At 40.3% G+C, this 20,885-nt stretch overlaps 1 protein-coding gene across 2 annotated transcripts in view; it reads left to right on the top strand.

The window, feature by feature from the left end:
• Positions 1–20,885, top strand: part of COL4A6 (collagen type IV alpha 6 chain) — a 124,408-nt gene that overhangs the window by 27,576 nt on the left and 75,947 nt on the right. For both annotated transcript variants that reach the window (XM_039571985.1, XM_039571984.1), the window contains exon 3: positions 16,004–16,087. In XM_039571985.1, the coding sequence (XP_039427919.1) occupies positions 16,004–16,087 (84 nt within the window). The remainder of the gene's footprint in view (positions 1–16,003; positions 16,088–20,885) is intronic.

Here is a 20,885-nt window from a genome sequence, read left to right as displayed (position 1 = left end):
CTAAGTGGCCTATTCAGGTACCAAAAACTTACTCAAACTTTTATTGACTGAGCAGAGTGAAGAGACAAAGTCAGCTAGAATTGTGTCAGTGAGAATACTCTGAATGTTGTCACAGCAGATGTGTTTTGTCCCTTGTTCCTGTGTGTTTAAAGACTAACATAGCACCAGTTTCTAGTTCCATCAGGCTGACAAGCCTAAGTGTACATGCTGTTTCCTTCAAGGGAAAGTTTCATAGCTGTTTAAACACTGTTCTAACTAATCTTCTAAAAACTGTTGCATCCTTTCAAAATCTTTTCACTGACCTTTGTTACTTAAATTTCAGATAGAGGAAGGAAGAATTATAGCAATTCATATTGATGTCGTTTGGGTAAAAAAGGTGGAAAGAATAGTTCAAGTACATTTAGGCTTTTTTTTTTTAGATTATACCAATTTTCCAGTCACTTCATGTCATGACAAATACATGATGATTTCGACAGAGACTGTGTTAATAATTTTCTTAAAGCAATTGAGTAAGATGCAGAAACTTTGCAGAAACTTTAACTTCAAAGTGCTGTACAAATAAAGAGAACCTCTCAAACAAACATGCTTTTTCTGCTTAGTGCTACTGAAACCAGATAATGCTGTGTGTATCACTCATAGGTGATAATGTGGCAAAAATTCCCAGGAGGTGTCTGGTGGAGATTGTTGCTAGCAGGATGCTTTCAGGGACTGAAGGACTATGCAGCTCTTTCTCACTATTGCTTCATGTCCACCTCTGGAGCATAATGCAGTGACTATGTTGTGTTGTAGATGTTCTCAGAGCTCAGGCCTGGAGAATTGAATTTTTTCTTGTGTGAGGCTTTTAAACAAAAGGAAATTGTGGAAGTCTATTGTAATAACTTTCTTAGTCAATTATTTGTTACCAAATTTTCTCTGTTTCATTGGGTTGTGAGCTCAGATGATCAGTCCTTTTCGAAGAAAATTATCTACATTTTTTAACATATTCCAGGTCCCTAACGTTAACTTGAGTAGAGGCCAATAGTCCTGATACTTACCTGGAGTTGTCCTGTGCATGTATTTGTAGTCTGTCCTGCTGAAATAGTCTGATGCTGTACTGAATGGCTCTGCTCTGTACTCTGTTTCTGCATGTGTTAATAATGCTCTATACAAAGGGCTGTAATGATGCCTGCAGTACAAAGCATTCTCTCAGAAAACATTGGTTTTTCTTCACCAAAATGGCTTTTGCATGGTTTGTAGACTTGTAATTACAACATTATTTAAATTTTCCTCACTAGATTATAGATTTTCATTTTTTCCTGCTGTTGTTTTTCTGTGCAAAGAACAATCATAGTAAGACTGAAAAACAAGGCTTTCAGGACATATCTTGTTTTCTAAAGTTGGTATGAAATGGCTTTGACATCTTCAAGAATTTGAACCAGAATTTGTGGAATTTGTGGTGTTTTGGGGATTTACATTATTACCACTATAGTAAAGAATATTTTCTAGAGCTTTTGTAGGTTTCTTGGATGTTTGTGCACTGCAAGCCCAGGAAGGTGATGTCTCTGCCTTGTGTGCATTTACTGTCTCCCGAGCCATCTACAGTTGAAGTAAAAAAGCAGCTGAGGAAGAAAGGAGGCTGGGGAATTTAACTAAAGTGTGTTCATTGGCAGAACACACCTGGTCTGCTCAACGTGTGGGGGAGGTAGCTGTGGTCTGTAATTATAACCCACAAAGTAATGGCCAGGTCCATCTGTAGGTACATGGCTGCTGTAGTCTTGCAGCTCTGGGAGTCACATGTGTTGAGAGCCGATGAGTAAAATCATCTTGTAAAAAGCAAATTATTTAGTCTGAAGTTACCTAAATACTGGACAGTTCAAAGTATAACCTCTTTCCACTCCTGCATTTTCAGAAGTTCTGGAGAATATGAAACACTAAAATTTAAGTTATCCCTTGTCCAGATCTAAACTCTGTGTTGCTCCCTAGTTTAACCCTTCAAAGGGTCATGCAGTGGGAGTCTTGAAATAAATTTCAGCACATGTAAAGCCTGTTCTGATGTTAGGGCAGAGGTGGCTTTGGGAAATTCAGTGCAGGTCTGTAAGTATTCTTTCTTTCAGTTCAGATGGATAGGTTTTCTCTTTTTCTGCTAAATTTGCAGATTTTTCCCAAAATTCTCTCCAAATTTTCTTCTTTAGGATATAATATTATCCTGGAGGCCATCCCTTTTTTTTCTGATGGTTGTAGGATCAGAATTCTTCAGTGTGCCATGTTGCAACTGTGAATCCCTGAACAAAGTGACAGCTGCAAGGAGGTTGGCTTTCATTGTGCTCTGTGCTGCGGCTTTTTGGGGCAGGGTTGGTCAAGGGGAATTCAACAGAGTCTTGGTAATAGGCTCCAAAATCAAATGAACTTGTGCAAGGCAAATTTACAGCGTTCCTTTTCTCCTTAAGAAAAATCTCACTGGCAGACAATCTGAAAGAACCCAACATCTCAATAAGACACGGTCCCTCCCCTCCGCTCCCTGTCCTGAAAGGGCCCATTGTTCCCAGGTTTCAAGGTGGGCTCATTGACTTTCATGTTACCATGGAACCAGCTTGTCTTTCTTCCTGAATGATATTTGCTGGTAATCTCAGCAGCTTTCTCAGCAAATTAACGCAGGTGATTTGTGTGTGGACTTGGCTGGACTAAAGGCCAGCGAAGAACCAGTTTGATTAACCAGATGAAGAAATAAAAGGTGTAAAATTAAAGTTCTGGGGTAAGCCTTGGTTGAAAGAGGGAGGGCAGCTAACCAGAAATGCTGTTAACTCCTAGTTTCTATTATATGTAACACAGGAAGGCTGATGTTGGATTTACATGCTGGAAGGCTTAAATACAAGTAAATCAAGTAAAGCTCTGTTAAGACTTAGAATTTAAAATTGACAGCAGTACCTAGTATGGAGTTACTTAGATGAAAAAGGAAGAAGTACTTTTCATAGTAATTAATGGCCCATGCAGTTAAAAGCAAGATTATTCTAATTTTTTCAAGATAACTGTGCATACATTTACTAGTTTTTCTTGATACTTATCAGCGTGCTGTCTAATAATACAACTGCATTTCACAATTTAGATGGAATAGCTTTTCTCTCAAAAATTCTCATTTCTTGAATTTGAGGAATTTGATGCAATGGACCAATTTTTGTTGACCTTCTGTACAGGAAATTATAAACATTTTCATAAAATTAAGCCGTTTTGCATCGAGTCCTGTTGTGGAAATTTCACGATTAGATACTCAAAGGAAGATTGGATGATTTCCTAGAAGGTACACTGTAGTTCAAAAAAGAGTTAAATTGTGAGATGGTACAAGATGATTACACAGAATCACAGAATGGTTGGGGTTGGAAGGGACCTCAGGAGTTCCCCTAACCCAGCCCCTGTTGCAGCAGGTTCAGCCAGAGCTGGCTGCACAGAATCACACTGTCCAGGTGGGTTTTGGACATCTCCACAGAAGGAAACTCCATGACCTCTCTGGGCAGCCTGTTCCAGTGCTTGGTCACTCTCACACTAAAGAAGGTTTCCCTCCTATTCAGGGGGTGGAACTCTGTGTTTCAGTTTGTGCTCATTGTCCCTTGTCCTGCTGTGGACACCACTGAAACGAGTTTGGTCCCATCCTCTTGACACCTCCCTTAACACATTTGTGTGCTCTCTGTCATCTCGTCTCCAGCCTGAACAGGCCCCACTCCCTCAGCCTTTCCTTCTATGAGAGCTGCTCCAGTTCCTCATAATCTTCATAGCCCTCCATTGGACCTTCTCCAGTAGTTCCTTGTCTTTCTTGATCTGTGGAGCCCAGAAGTGGATGTAGCACTCAAGCAGTACCTCAGCAGTACAGAGATTTCAGAAGTAGTACTTGCAAATATGTACCTGACTTGAGCTGGGAGGTTCGTTCTGGCTGAGAACAGGCTGGGCTGGTATGGCCAGCTTTGAGCCCGGGCTCACAGGTACTTTGCTTGGGTTCAGACTGACCCCTGAGATTCCCCTCACGAGTCATTGTTTCACATTCCTCATCAGCTGGCAAGAGATAGAGTTTAGAGACGGGGTGGCAGGGCTTGAAGACAGGGTACCAGCACAAACCCATTAAACCATCCTGCTGGGCAAAGAGGTGTAGCATCATTGCAAATGAGTCTGCTCAAGTCTGGCAGTGCTGCCCAGTTCCAGTTCAGTGCTGGGAATGGACAGGCTGTCAGGATTGGTGATGCAGGTACATTTGGCACTTGGGTAAAATAGTGATTTTTCATTAGTACTGTGTTAGACGTATTTTTTGTTGGTTCTGAGAGAGTCCTTGATTTGCTGAGTGTGCTGTCATCTTGTTGAATCTCAGAATGCTCAGCACTTTGTAGGGCAGGTCCCTGGTGAGCCCAGTGCCAATAAGAACAGTTCTTTTCTCTGCCTGGCATTTCCCTTAGAGTGATAGCAGTTGGAAATATCTGAGTCTGTTATTTTAAGAACATCTGTTTTTTCATGTCACAATCCATGGTATTTTTCAACAGGAGCCAGTGTAAAAGTTAGAATCCAGTTTACCAATTAGGGAAAAAATGGAGTAGTCTTTTCTTAATACAGCACAACTTGAACTAAATAGGTGCAAGTGAAAATAAAATAAGACAGGCTGTACAAAAACACATAGGAGAAATTAATATCCAGTATAGAGAAGAACTGTTTGTTCCTCCATTAGAGTTTTTACTTATATTTGTCATGTTATTACTATGCATGTGGCCAAAAAAAAAAAAAAAAGAAGCTGCTTAAGTTGGCAAAGTCCTTGAAAAAAGTTGTTTGAAATAGCGTGGGTGTTTTTTTCTCAGGAGGGACAGCTGTGCTTAGCTAGCATGTTGCTCAATGAGACCGTAAATTTTAGCACTAATCTTCATTTCATGAATTGTTGGGTTTGCTGTTCTGAGTGATAATGTTCAAGGTTGGATATTAAGTTACTAAGAATTTCCTAGTAGTGTGTTTTCTACACTGCATGTACAGCAATTTTTAATCTCCTGGGTAGGTGCTGTATGTGTAGTGTAGGTCATCCCTTACCACACTATGGCTGCAGCTAAGAAATAAATTAACTCAAAGAAAGCACAATTTAGGACATTTTGAAAGCTTCAGATGAGTTTTTTGGTGGTATGTTTTCCACTGTGACAGTGTCCATTCTGAGCAGTAATTACTTTTTTTTTTTTCTTTTTTGTTTCAGGTTTTTTTTAGTGAAACTTTCTTTGAATATGGTAGCAGTTTTCTTAAATGAAAAGCCTTACCCTCTGAGTCCTCCATGTCTGAGCAATTCTAACTGCACAACAGTGGAGTCAATCCTGAGGGACTGCTTGATAGGATTTATACAAACAGGTTATAAAATGTTGATTTCAGCGAGATTTGGTGATTTTTATCTCCACTGCATTGATTTCTCTATTTAGGTGACATCTGTCCATTATTATTTCTAGTGGGTTTCAGGGAAGACAGAGCAAGGTAATGCCACAAGCAGAACTAATGTACTCTTACAGGACAGACTTTATTGTTTTACAAATTCACTTCTGCAAACATACACGCTTGGACTTCCAGAATTAAATAATTGTTTAGCCTTGTCCATTTCTTTATGTTAATTGCTTTAGACTTCATTTTAGCTGCTTTTATCTCCTGAGTTGCTTTTTGTCATCTCTCAAATGAGAGGTCCAGGCAGTATGGCTTTAGGTTGGACAGTGCTGCATCCAGTAGGTAAATGGGGATTAGAGGGTTAAAATTTTAACAAGTCACCATTTCAAACAGTTGCTTGCAAGGGCACACACACCTATTGATAAAGATCTATGCCTTTGGCATAAAAGAGTTCTGAAGATTATATAAAGTATGCATTTCTGTTCTAAATTGCATCAGACTCCACAATCTAATTTTGTAGATAGCTTTAGTCTTTCTGATGATATATTTTCCTTTGCATGGTTTAATAAAGACTGAAAAAAAAAAATTTCTTCAAATTTCATGTCAGGTTCTGTGACAAACCAGACATCTGAAGGTTGATGTTGCATATGCTCACTGTATGCCTTTTGTTATCTGTAAAACAGTCTGAAAACAAAAGCCTTGTTTTCTGTCCCCCCAACATATAAAATAATATGTGAAACAAAAATCTTTTAAAAGTGTTACTTGCATGGAAGAAAAAAAGGAAAATTAAAAGATCACTAAATCTTTTCATTATTTTCAGCTTGAGGAGTGGTGATAATGATGTCTCCAAAGACATATTTTAAGGTTTTTTTAGCTGTTGCTAAGAATAGTTTCCTTTTGTCTCACTTTTTCCTTCCCTTATCCAGTACTAGCTAACCGAGACATTTGGTTCTATGTTTTCTAATATATCATTCTAAAGTTCATACTCTGCTTAGTAGCCTAGGAACACACTACAAAAAATAGGATATTTGTAAATAAAATTATACATTTATTCTGCCAGTTCTATGTTTAGTCCTTTTTTGATTTCCTGGGAGAAATGTTTGTGGCACACTTTGTCTCAGATTTAATCAGTACCTATTCCTTAGCAAACATACTCTTCTTCTGTCAAAATACTGCATCAAGCTATACCTCCTCTGATCTGTTTAATCTAGATAAATGTTATAAAGGCTTTTTGTCTTTTCCCACTCCAGACAGGTAAGATTATCTGTAATGGAGATTGTACATTTTGTCTTGGCAGAAGTTTGCAAGATCCACAGTTGATGAATAGACGACCTCTCTGCTCAGAAGTGTTAGTTGAAATTAAATAGGCCTAACAGTAAATTAAATACATGGATACACAATGGAACTACTTAAATTTCCTTTGACATTTTATAGTTTACCTCAGTTTATATTTTCTCACTTCTCTTTTATCAGTGTCACTAGGAAGAAAAATTATCATGATAGCCAGGGTCTTCTCCAACGTGTGGAACACAGCCTTTTTTGGTTTCTCCAGTTGCTGTCTAATTTACATCTGGCTTAACTGTGTGGTGGTGTACTCAATGTGCTCACTGGGCAGACTGCAGGGAATCCTTAAGCAAAGCAGTTGTGCCCTGCAGGGAAGGGCTTGACTGGCTGAATTACTACAAAGGGTTGTTTTGGGATGAAAGGACAGGTTGCTTGAAGGCCTCAGTGAAATGAGAAGGGCAGCCCAGAAAATCAATCTGAACCAACAGCTGTAATAGTAAATACAACACCCTGTTGTGCATGTTATGTGCTATATCTAAGTATGATGGAAGTGTGATTATTCTGTGGCAATAGAGTTGCAAGTTGATTTTACATCTTGGATTCATCAGGTAAACCAGAACCCTCAGAGTCCTGAGTGATCATCTAAAATTACAGAGTGTGGTGCTATGTTCTGCACATGTCCAACCAGGTTCAGAGACAGATCCAGGAACCTCTTCCAGGGGCTATGCCATTGCTGCTCTGCAGAGCAGAAGGAAGTGCAGAAAAGCACACTTTCATTGTTCCTTTGTGAATTATTCTTGGTCCCCTCTTTGAATTTCCAGGTCCTGGGATGAGATCCCCTCAGAGCTGTTGTGTGAATGTGAAGTGAGAGTGGGATTCCTGAGAATGTGCAGGACCTGCATCTCTCAAAGCAACCCAGACATATTCAGCTGGAGAACAGGGAGCAAGCAGACTTGGCTGTAGCTGTTTATACAGGTTGGGCAGAATTTGGAAAGGGTTTTATTTCTGTCATTTACAAGTCTTGAATTCCCAGTCTTGTGTCCTCCAAACCCTTGTTATTCTTCTCTGCTTGATCGGAAGCTGTTCTGTCTGTTCCTTGCACCCCCTCACCCCTGCAATTTGTATCTGCATTTTGGGACGTTACTTGCTTTTGCTCACTTCCAACTGATGGATGGATGTTGGAACCCATGGGTTTGAAAAAGCAACTTTCATTGGGAATACTGCTGGGGTAAAACTTGAAAGGCCACAAAGAAGCTGTTGGTGCAGATAAATGCTGGGAAATAAGGTTTTCTGTAGAAAACCTGCCTGGCCTCTGACTGCTTTTTTTTTCCCCTCAACAGCCAGAGCATGCAGGCTTTTGGGTTCACATGCTGCTGAAACCCAAGCTCCTGGGCCTTGAGGCAGAGTGTGAAAGGTGTGCCCAGATCTCTTTTTCCAATGTCAGAAACATCCATTTCATTTTATCCTGAAAAGACTAATTTTTCAGGTTTTCTTTTTTCCTAACCTTTGTTCCATATGGAATGAAAAAAATGTATGAAATGTAGTATTTCCAGTAGATAAAGTTTTTGCCCTCCCTGTCTCCTCCCAGAGATGGTTTGTTTGAAAAATACTTTGCAGGACCACCACTGTACTTGTAGAGAACGTTGAGATAAATGTGTTTGTAGATAAGCTGTGTTTAGAAACATATGGTTATTTTCATCAGTATGATAGGAGGGCTTATCAAAGTCACTTCACTCTCTACAACTATGGCTAGAAAAGGGAATTACTTTAGTAAATCCGGTTAGTTATGTAAGCCTGCTTGCATGATGATATAATACCTCAAATGCATACCTTGGTTTTTTAACATAATTTACTTTTATGATTTTCCACCTGTTGCTTATTCTTTGTAATGCTGATATTTTTATAATGTTGGAAAATTCTTAATTGCCAACTGATTTATCATCTGTTAGGGACTAAATGGGAAGCCTTTAGACTTCAAAGGGCATTTAGACTGCATTTGCTGCTTGGATGGGCCTTTTATGCAACTTTTCTTTTGCAGAGTTGTAGGGCTACAGACGAACAAGATGTCTGAATTTTACTCATTACTTTTAATTTGTTTGCTTTGTTGAAGGTGCACACAGATGTATATACAATTTTAAGGATGTACTATATGCATTATTCATTATTTTTCATTTTTAACATAGAGGAACTGATTTATCACTGACATTTACGCTAGCACAAGATGTTTGTAAATGGTACTGATGTCCTGGTGGTATTCTACATTTCTCATAAAGGATAAATAACCAATCAAGAGTGCAAAGTAGCTGACAAGCAGGAGTAGACAGTTGTATGCTCTTGGGACATGTGACTTGCTAAGTCCCACTCCCTGAAGATAGAAATAGTACACTAGAAATAGCATAGAGGATAGAGGAACAGCTCCAAAGATGTTTACTTTAAAAAAAACCCTACATTTTTTTATTAATTATGCTTACTACTGTGGTCCTCAAACGTTAGTTAACAAGGACCCATTGTGCAGGGTCCAAATCAAACATACTACCAGACATCTTCCCCTAAAGGAGAGCAATTTCTCTGTGATTCTACTCTTTGAAGTATTTTGTGGGTGGAGCACAAAGTGCCTGGTTTCTTTTGTGATTTAATTAACCAAGAACAGTTCGTGGTACTTTCCAGAACTGATGTGGTAAATCTTTACTAGAGGACTTAAAACACAGTGGGATGTCTCACTGTGCTATTTGCAGTGGCTTTACTCTGTTCTTGCTTCAGTCAATGACAAAACCTCCAGGGAAATGAGTGAGGATGTATCCACCGACAAGCTGCCTCTTATTTTCAGTATCACAAAGTGCAAGGGAACTGAACCTCTACAGAGACAGAGGTTAAAAAGTTAATCATGTTGGTACTATAACAGGTAGTCTTCTGACAGTTCCAGGAGATGACTGCATAAGTTTTTATTTAGATACTCTATAATTATATAGACTTTCAGCTGTTTGGGCCTTTTGGCCCTTCTGTAACTTGTGATATAGATTGTCTATTTAAAAAATAGGATGAAAGCTTAGGTGAGAGCAAATGAGTTGCTGAGTTGTTTATCTGTCCCACCCCAAAAGGAAGGAGTGACCTTGATGCAGATATTGTAAGTGAACTGGAAAAGATGGGTAAACTTTATACCTGTGGGCCATAATACTTTGCTAACTTCTGCTGCTCATGAGAGTGGTTCTTGGCAGATTCCACCCTGTCGGCAGCTGATGTGTGCCATCTGTTTTGGAAATTTAATCTGGGATAAGTATATTACTAATCTGAACAGACAAATACTGTGGCTGCAGCCATTAGTTTGGGATACAGGCATAGTGAATTGTTTTTGTGTAATACCAAGATGCCCAGCCCATCTGGGTCTAATTTCCATTATCAGTGAAAGGCTCCAGCAGCAATAAATTCTTGCTACAGGAACATTTTTAAAAGAGAACCCAGTTCTTAATCACTCATTTTCATTTCCAAAACTGTAGTCCTCTGGTAATTAAGTGTCCTGGTTTGAAAGACAGGTGTCCGCTAAGGAAGGCAGTAGCCTCCCTTGGAATGAAAGATGTAACCCCCTTCCCTCCAAATTATTATAATTTTGAAATTAGGGGGCTTTCAGGCAAAGATATGAGGAATAGGAATAACAGTTCTTTACTATTATATATCTATACGTGTACAACAAGGCAAACAAACAACAACACCGGCAGCAACAACAACCAGAGCCAGAACCCAGCGCCAGCCTCTCTCGGCTGTCGGGCCCTTTCCCCTCGGGTGCAGTTCCGCTCGCAGCCGGCAGGGGCGCTGGCGGCTCCCGGCCGGGCAGGGCGGGTGCGATGGTTCCCCCGCGCCTGCAGGGGGCGCTGTGGTGCGAGCTCAAGGAGCATGCTGTAATGGCGGCTTGGCCAAGCTGGGAAGGGATGGAAGAAAAGCTTCACAAACCCCCTGGGCAGCCGATCCCGGTGCCTCAGTAGGACCCCCGGGAGCAGCAAACTGAAGCAGCAGGGATAAGCACAAAATCCCGGGTGGCAGACAAGATGTATCAAACTCCGGAGCTGTAGGTGGGAACTCCAGGACCTCTGGGCAGGCAGGGGGTGCGGAGCTGCAGTGTAGCGAAGGCTCAGAGCAGTGGCAAAGGAACGGCAGGGGCAGGGCAGTGGCGGCCGGGCTCCCAGCATGGTAGGGAAAGGTGGCCTCGGGATCCCGGGGTTTTTCCCCTGAGGCACCTGAGCAGATGGTGAAAAGTCCCTCTTTTAGTGAGGTAGGGCATGAAACGGCCACTCCAGCAAGCAGAGCTCCACTCACGGTAGAAAGAAGGCAGCAGAAGGCAGAACCTCGCAGTGGTGATGAATTCTCCCCACAGCCACCGCAGCTTCTCTCCCCTCTGAATGCCGAGAGCACCAGAGGGCTAGGGGCTCCACCCAATCCCTTTTCCCCAGAATCTCATGGCACCTCTGCCCTACACGAGAAAACCCCAGGTAAGAGAGAGTAGCCAGCTGGACCCCTCCCCCGAGCTATGGCCAGGTCTTTTGTCTCTCTTAAGTATCCAGTCCTTACTGTCTCCTAGCAACACGTATGGGAAAAGTTCCTTAAGAGGAAAAAAAAACCCAAAACAAAAGCAGAGCTCCTAAAACCCCAACATTAAGCATGAGACATCAGAGTGTTTAATGACTGACTTGATAATGTAACTGGAAGGATGTTGCCCTCTGCTTAAAAACTTCAATTCTGCAAATATTTATGGAAGCTTATACACACTTGCTGTTGTGTCAGATTGTCCTTTCCTCTGACTGGTTAGTATAGGGCAAACCAGTGTTCTATCCCTGACAGTCACCCCTGTTGCTGGTTTATATATTCTTGCCAGAGGTCTTTTTCTGTACCTTCTCAGTTACTGATGGCCACGTAAAGTGCTGCTGAGCAGCAGTGGGGTACTGAGAACACTGTTTAAATGAAATTTGTTCACTTTTCTGGCATTTGCCTTTCTGATGAATGTATGGATAGCCACCCAAGTCTTCATTCATGAATTTAACTCCTAAAAGCCATGAAGGCTCAAATGAATGAGGTTATCACAGTAGCTCATGAAGTGAACAGAGATACTAGGTTTCACTAAATTTTATGCAGTGAAATTTTGCAAGGGTATCTTAATGTCTGGTACTGTGAATGTAATTTCCATATTAGTCATCAGCAGCAGGTAATATGACTCTGAATTATATAAAAATTGTTTATTTGAAGATTCCAGAAGTTTTCATTATACTTCCTTTCCAGCTTTTAATTATGAAGTTTCTTGTTATGGTTTTGTACTGCTGTAGTGGAGCAGTCCTTAACCTGAGTTGGGAAGTTACTGGAGATAAGTGTTGGGGAAAAAAACTTCATCCCTGTCATATCTCTTTATGCAAGTTAGAGATTCTTTCACTTTCTGTTTTATCATTGTCAGCTTTTTTTTCCTCATCATCCCTTTTTCCTCTTTTATCACGAGTATGCTGGTTTTTTGGGAGTACTTTACATACTCGAATTTTGTGTGCTGCCATTCCTTGGAATCCATTCTTTCTAAAATTTTCCAATTTCTTTGCCCATTTCCACCATTGCTACTTTAACTTCCCCCTGATAAGGATGATGTTTTTAACCTTTCTGTGGTCCTTCCCCCAAACATGCCCTCAGCCTGTTCCTCTGGCTTCATTTTCCTATCTGATTGAAGTCATTGTCTTCAGACAGGATTTTTATGTCTTTTGCAGTTGATCCTTTGAAACAGAGCAGAAGTTTTGATGCAAAATTGAGCCCCAGCTCTTGCATCTGAGCTGTGCTTCCTACCAGTGTCGCAGGTACAATTTTTGGATTTGCAGGCAAGTCGTTCCAGGTCATGTGCATTTATTCTGTTGCCTTCTATATTGCTGTAGAGAAGCTGGAATCAACATTCTGGGACACCTCGTATGGCATCACAGCTGTCAGGTCTCTTTACTCTCTTTGGCTCCAGTCCAGAATAAGCTGAAGTCAATGGAAAGATTCAAATGCCACTACTTCTTCATGAATCAACTGTGCATTAATGCTTGATAGAGGTACACCAGAAACAGGAGAGGAAAACTGTCCTTAGAACGGCTCTTGGTTTTGAATGTTTTTTAATAATAGTTTCTCATTCATACCAATACTTCTTAAATAAAGTGGTTTTTTTCTCTATTGAAATGGTAGTGATTCTTATGTAAGCCTGAAATAACTCAGTTAAAATCAGTATGTATGTTACTCAGTTTATATTATGGCTATTTAAATCTCAGAGTATGTATTTTTGTAACAGTGCTATTTTGTTTTTTCAAGATCTTGGTCTGCTTCCATACACTGAAATGAAAATGGTTTCATTAATTTCTGTTATAATGGTGGTGCTTACCACTATAACTAACAACCTTATTTTTAAAATTTTTATTGTTTCTCTAGAGCATATTCATCAATGTGAAACATAGAGCAATAGGAAAAAATCTCTTCCCTGAATACATACACAGAACAAGTATGACAGGCTCATGTTTACATGGTCAGGTTACAATCCCTAGATGTTTGAATGACCTTGCATTCATATATGTGAATGGAAAAATGTATTAAACATTTTCAGAAGAGAGCAGTGTTGTCTAGAATCTTATATGCAGCCTTTAGAGTTATGTTCACAAACATTATGCACACGTCTGTTTGCTATTTAAGTAGTCATGGAGTGTCTGATGTCAGCTACTTCCCCTAAATAAAATACTCAGGACATGGACACCTGGTTTGGAGCCAACTGGCTTTGCTTTGCTTCCTTTCCAAATGCCTTCATTCACAAGTGAGCAAAATGACTCCTCATGCTGTGAAAACGAAACCTAGAAGTACTTGGTGAACACAATTTTACACAAAGTATGGACATATTTTCAGTTTTTAACAAAGCTCAGTGAGAGTTTCATCCAGCTTCCAATAAATTAAAGAGAAATATTTCTTTTGACTTCAGTGGGATTTTTGAGTGCTGCCTTATTTATGAGCCCCATCACTGATGGGAGCAGCAGGAGCCGGGGGGATTGAAGGAATAACAGATTTTTGTCCAGCCTTTGGCACTGGGAAAGATCTATCTGCCACCAGAGGCAGGAGATTAGTGCTCCAAGACACTGACTATTGCAAGGCAGTGACCTTGGAGGGATTCAGAGCTGTGGTGAAAGGAAGCCTCTTTGCAAGTGCTCACTCATAGGAGACAGCTGAATGGACAAAACCATGGGCCCCAAAGGCTTGTGCAAATGACTGCTGGAACAAAGAATAATCTGGAGAAAAAGTTGATTGGAAGTTGAAATCTTTGAAGAATTTAAGGTTGAATAAGTGTCTGGGAAAGCATAATCTGACTACCTGGAGGCATAAAGCTGTGTGTGAAGAGTTTAAATGTATGGTTAAATGTCAGGAATAGATATACACATTGCCTAGCAATGGGTCCAAATTTCCCCTGTGAAATGTGCATATAAGGATGGCAAAATTTGTGTCTCGGAGCACTTTGCTCTGCAAACAAGTTCACAAAGAAACGACCTCTCAGCAGGGTGTCCATTAAGACGGGGACCATCTTTCATGTACAGAGCCCTTGGTGTTTCGCATTGCAGACTCAAGTTCATGGCGATCATTCCTTGTCTGAGCAGAAAGTTTGGAGATGCTCTTAGTCTATTACATAACCTCTAGATAGAGTTTGTCTCCTTCTCTTTGCTATTGGACAGTTCATAGGCTGGTTGATTGGTTTTGTTTTGTTTGCTGTTTGTTTTTTTACCTCTGCTTCATTCTATGTTTTATTTCCTGCTGCTGACAGTCAGAATTGTCTATGGTGTGTTTCCTGTTATGGTGCCTCTCTTGTGCTGTCTTTCTCTTTTCAGCTCAAGTTTTGTGGTAGATCCTACCATAGGATTTTAATGAGTAGTCCAAAAGCCCCGTATCTAATGGGGCTTTATCTGAACAAAACTGCCGAAAAGTCTGCAAAGTGGTTTCACAGCATTTTTTTAATGCTTGATGCCTCTTAGAATTGTTTGAAGGTCGTTACAACTATTTTACAGCAAGAGATAATGCTCCTTTCTGGATAGGGAAGTATGGGAGGTTGGATTTAAGGCTTTTTGTTAATAGCTGTTCATTCTAAACCCAAAGGTTTTTAATTTAGCAAAATGGTGTAAACATCAGCATGTATAGAGGTTTTTATTTACCTTCAGCAGAAAAATGATCAAGTGATGTAAGACTAGTTACTTTCTCTGAGAAAGCTGATTCAAAGAAGTTCAAAAGTTGAGAAGCTTGCATGAATTGTCTTTAATTTTTCACGTTCCTCACTGTCAGGAAATTTTAAAGGCTTTAAAGATATTTCCTGTGAATGCTTTTAGTTAGGAAATGTTCAGCTCCAGTCTGAACTTGTTTTGACATTTAGTTTGGTCATCTTGATATGAGAACCTTAAATGTTTTTTCCTTCCAGAAGTTCAAACCCTAGAGACTGTACCTGAGCATGGTGGACAGTGAAAGTTTCCTTAGAGAGGGGTGTTCATAGTGTGTGACAAAACTACGGTGCTAAAGGGGACCTTTTTCCAGGATTTATAGTGTTGTCAGTAGCATTGCAGGGCTTTGGGCAGCCCAGTCCTTCAAAGTTGTTGAATGTGCAAGCAGATCAAACTCTTTAAACTAAACTCAACTCACGTAGTTAACTTTCATGTGCTCTATTAACTAGGAATTAAGTTTGTGATATAGGGACTTCAGATTAACATAAATACTGCAATTATTCTTGAAATAACTAATGCTAGTGTAGCAAATTCGGCATATATTTTCAGTTTAAATCCAAATCCATGGTGGTTTCCTACACATTTCCTTGCACGTGTGCTCTTTGTTAAAAATGCCATTTTCTCTCATCCAGTAGCTTTTGTTCTTGTGGTTCAGAGATGCAGCTTCTTGTTCTTAGAAACATGCAAGGGTCCCAAAATTAGTGTTCATAGTTCCTGCTGATGTAGAGATACTTGTTGATGCAGGATGGCTGAGGCACAAGTTGCGGTTACCAATTATGATCCTAGTTTAATAGTGTACTCAGTATCTCAAAACATCATCTAGTTTTATGGGTTTGAGAGCCCTAGGAAGCACTCTGCACCTTGCAGAATAGCACCAACTTGTGTAAATTCACTTGTCCCCAAAGAATTTCTAATCCAGCCTTTTCTGCTTATTTGGTGATTCTGAAAATAACCCAGTTGTGGAGAAGTTAAAATGTAATTGTATTTTGCCCGATTACTTCCCAGCAAATTCACACAACAAAGGTAATGTAGGTGAAAAGCGTTGAAACCAAGTATTTTAATTAAAGAAGATCTTCAGCTAAGAAATAGTTAAGAAATTCAATTTTTTTTTTTTTTTTAAGGGTGGAAAGAAGTCCTACAGTGGGCCATGTGGGGGCCGCGATTGCAGCGCAGGATGCAAATGTTTTCCGGAGAAGGGTGCACGGGTAAGTTTGTTTACAGTAATATAACTTGTCCTTGCCTCTTATCAATCTTTTTAGAAATAAATAAATAAATAAACCCCATGTTAATTTGTGTAATTCTCAATCTAATGATCTCATGAAATGACAAATGATGAAAACCAGCTGCATTTCAAATGTCCCTGGCCAAGATTTCAAAAGCTATTCTAAAGATTTACAAATGGCTTGCTTTGTAATGAGTCTTCAATAGAATCCTATTTCTTTATGGGATCTGAGCCTTAGTTCAAAAGAAGTCAGATGGTTTTTAAGTAGATTACAACAATTAAAATTAGGAAAATCAAAGTAGTGTGGGCTTCCAGTACAGATTTTGCCCTGGCCTTACTGTAATCACTTCTGTTTATTTGTGGAAGTGTTTTTGACTTGAGTATTTGGTTGTGAAGGAATAATGACTCGGAATGGATCTAAGCAATTCCCTTTGAGAAAGTTGCTTGTGTAGCTAAAGTCTCTCTCTCTGAAGTCTTTGTTTGAAGAAACTAAATGTTTGAGCAAGATTTCCATAAAAATCTTTAATTTCTTTTGATTGTTTGAAAAGACTGTAACTTATCTTAATACAGCTGCTTATCTCCTGTCTTAGGGGAATGCAGTAACTGACTTCACTCTGCCTTCAATTGCAATGTTAATTTTTGTCCAGACACCACCTACTTAATGTTTTATCTTAAGCTCTAGAGTATTTTAGCATGTATGAAAATGAATCTTACAGATTTTGCTTTTTGGAAATGAAAGAAGGAAAGAGCACATAGTAGGTACTTGAGGAATTGGAAAGGCTTAAAGAGAAGGGAAATAATACTAGTTGTCTTGTTTAATTAATCAGCTGTACTCCCCGAAATCATATTGAAAACTCATCCTCTGAGCGAAAACAAAATAAATAAAGTCTTACTTAAATACTAGCAATCCTGTTTTTTTTCCTGTCTATTTCAGTGACACAGTATGTGTATATGCAAGGCATTACTTCCTAGGACTGAATTTAGGAAAATGTTGCTTTTTAAAAATGATTGTTTTAAAAATGATGTCTTTCTAATTGCATACAGAGTTGAATGTGAATGCTTAATTGATGACCGATGATGTGTTTGCTCTGGAAATATAAAAATTCTTTTGATTCATCATGTGGCAGAGGGAAAACATGTCTAAACAGATAAGCAGAAGAACTTTGCAAGGAAGTTCTCAATATACCCTAGAATATGAGCTAAAGTGAATTGCTCAATACCTTTTGTGATTAGATACAGTAAGGGACAGACCTAGTTTGGTTCTGGAACACAATATCCTGTAAATGCTTTGACCTTTAGACAGCAATGAGCATCATTCTTCTGTCTCTTTACATTCCCGGGGTCCAACTTGATTGTTTGAACTGGCCACAACACTGTTGACCTTGCAGTTTGAGCTCTTGGCATCTCTTTTGTTAAGATGTCACAAAGATTTTAGGCTGTTTTCATTGCTGACCTGAGAACTCGTTTGGCTTTTAGCTTGTTTCTTATGTGACCTGTATCGGTAGGGCATTTTCAGTCCTTCAAACACGTGTTCCATCCTACTGAGACCTGTCCATGGAGTAAACTGTCTGCTACAAGTGGTAATCTTTCCTTTTTACAACACTACTTCCATCACGTATATTGAGCCCTCCTGACACCTTCTTGGACATCTGCAGGCAGCTACTGGAGGCCTGGCATGCCAGAGGATAAGGAGGTGATTGGCTAAACTGGGAAAGTAGATGGTGTGATTATGTATCCTACAGTACAGCTTGTTTCTTGCAGGACACTGTACAGCCTGAGGCTAATTCCTTGGCTTCCTGCCTAGCTGCTTCTCCACTGCTGCAAAGCCTTTAAGTTCAGAAAGGGAGACAGGACTTAGCCAATGCCCTGAATCCGGATTTTGTTTAAAAAAAAGTTTCAGCTGTCAATTTTGCACAATTAACCAGATCAGAATAAAGCTAAGCTTTCTTTTTAAAAGAAGGAAATAGCTAAAAAGCAGAAGAAAAATGACAATAAGCTGACAGCTTAATGAAAATAATATAGACAATGTCCTTAAATGCACTTCTGATCAGATCAAGCTTTAAAAATTCTATTTAGGCAATAAAAACATCAAAACTGCCTAAGACTACTTGATTAGTGAGAGATATTTCTGGAAATGGGATGTAGATATGTGCAATCCACATGTGCCCACGTTGTTGTTTTTTCCTCTAGATTGTTGCTGCATGTGCAGGATATATTAAAAAAACACCAAAACCCACAAAAAACCACCAACCAACCAACCAAAAAAAACCACCCCAAAACTCAACAAACCAGTATAATCTCCCTATCTGTAAGACTGAGCTTGTTAGAATACTAATCTCTATGAAGTGAGTCAGCAATTCGTGGAATAATTGAGATTCTTTTCTGAAGGAAGGGTGGTACAGTGCTTGTCTAGCAGCCCCTTAGGGAGCTCTCCTAGCAGAGTGGTAAGGCACATCTCCTAAAAGAGCAAAATTCCTGTTCTGTTCTCCAAATGCTTGCATTACATTTGAAAAGCCAGATTGCTGCCTTGTACCCATTTTAGGCTGTGCATTGAAGCTGAATATGATCCAATTTACTGTGAAGCCTGCACAAGAAGAAATCTGTTATGGAAGCATTCTTCATCTTAGCCAATGATTCAGCATTGGTTCTTTTATCTAATGACAAGTTAATGAAAAGCCTGTCTTTGTGTAATTCAGTGGTCAAACTCCTGGGCCATTGTAGCCATTCTCCCCTCTTTATCAGTTTTTATCTTGTAAGGATTTGTGAGTACCAATCCAGTGATTTGTGCAGAAGTCCACTTCTTAGTGGAGAAGTGTTACCTTCACTGAAGGGTCCCAGCTAGGATCTTGTCTGGAGGTTTGCTCAGAGGTCAAATTAAAAGGTTAAATGGAGTGTGTGGCTCTTACTACTTAAGTGCACAAAAAGGTATCTACACATCATATAACAGTGTAACAGTAAATGTAACAGCAAGTGAAGCCCAGGAAACTGATTTCAAAACTAGGAGTTTTGGATCTGGTTGTTCCATTCCCCTAAACTGCATTGTTAGAACTTGTACTGAATTTGATATGAAAGCTAATGTAATGCTGTGCGAAGAAAATGCCAAGGGGCATCCCAGAGATTACACAAGCCCCTGCCCAGCTGGAATCTCTAGGTGAATGTGGGGGACTTCTAAATCTCTGTGTCCCTACTCCCATTTTTCTGGCCAGCTGAGATACCAGTTATCCAGCTAAGGCAATTTTAAAGGGAATTCTGCTGTGATAGTACCCAAATGAACCCTGGTACATGCAAACTTTTTGGGAGACAGTCTGAATACAAATTTACACTGAACTCACTTTTGCCTGTAAGACTTTGTACTAGTTTGAAAACAAACTAATGGGAGACACCAAGTCAGAATAACAATTTAATAGGGAAATAAAATAAGGAAAAAAACCCCCAAAATAAAGGCAGAATACACTGACAGAGTCAGGATACAACCAGACACCCTGTTATTCAGGGTGGTGGCAGCAGTCTGATAGAATGGTGGCTCCAGTCCTCCTGAAGCGGTGATCCTGTAGAAAAAAAAGTCTGCTCTTCCTCAGAAGGTCCAGTGGTGGCTGTGTAGCTCCTGTCCTCTGGAAATCCAGTGGAAAGGTTGTGTCTGGTGTTCAGAATCTCAGATTATATCCAGGATGGAATGCTTGGTTCCTCCCTCTGGGTGGAGCATCTCACAATGGGGTAATGAGTCATGAGGCCAAATGTTGATTAGGCTCATCATCATCATTAGATCAGAAGATATTTTGGAGGGAGTTACCTGGGAGTCATGTGGCAGGACAATGATGGGCCATTAACAGAAAGATAGTCTGGGGGGAGGAGGCAAGGAAACACTGCCCCACCTGATTTCAACAGCTCATGAGGATGGTAATAGAATACACTGCAACCCAGGACATTATCCACCCCTTATTCTATTACCATCTACTTCATCCCAAATCAATACCTTCCTTAAACTCTACGCACACAGGCATACATATATATACAATGAAACCCTACACACAGTTCTCACCTAAGATTAGGTCTCCTTGTGGTACACAATGGGTTTCCCCATCTTTCTGCATTACCCACCAAGTGTAACCAGGTCCTTGAGCAAAGACAATCCCATGGATGGGTTTGCCTTTGCCTGAGGTGGGATTAATCCAAACAGTCTTTCCTAAAATACCTCTCAGATGTACCACAGGGACTCTTATCTCTATCCACTGTGTGCAAGGGTTCAGACTCGGCGGGACCAGCTCAACTGATGGACCCTCAGGTATTGACCATCCAGGTGGCCTTTGCTAAGTTCACTTCCCAATTTTTGAACGTCCCCCCACCAAGTGCCTTTAAGGTGGTTTTAAGTAGTCCATTGCAGCGTTCAACTTCTCTGGCAGCTGGTGCATGACAAGGAATATGATATATCCCTTCGATACCGTGTTCTCTGGCCCAGGTGTTGATGAGGCTGTTCTTAAAATGAGTCCCGTTGTCCGACTTGATCCTGTCAGGGGTGCCATGTCTCCACAGGACTTGCTTTTCCAGGCCCAGGATGGTGTTCCGGGCTGTAGCATGAGGCACAGGGTAGGTCTCCAGCCATCCAGTGGTTGCTTCCACCATGGTCAACACATAGCGCTTGCCTTGGCGGGTTTGGGGAAGGGTGATGTAGTCAACTTGCCAGGCTTCCCCATACCTGTACTTTGACCATCGTCCACCATACTACAGAGGCTTCACCCGCTTGGCCTGTTTGATTGCAGCACAGGTCTCACAGCTGTGGATGA

Source organism: Corvus cornix, chromosome 4A, assembly GCF_000738735.6.
Source record: "Corvus cornix cornix isolate S_Up_H32 chromosome 4A, ASM73873v5, whole genome shotgun sequence".
Lineage (NCBI taxonomy): Eukaryota > Metazoa > Chordata > Aves > Passeriformes > Corvidae > Corvus > Corvus cornix.
This window is presented reverse-complemented; position numbering and strand designations above follow the sequence as displayed.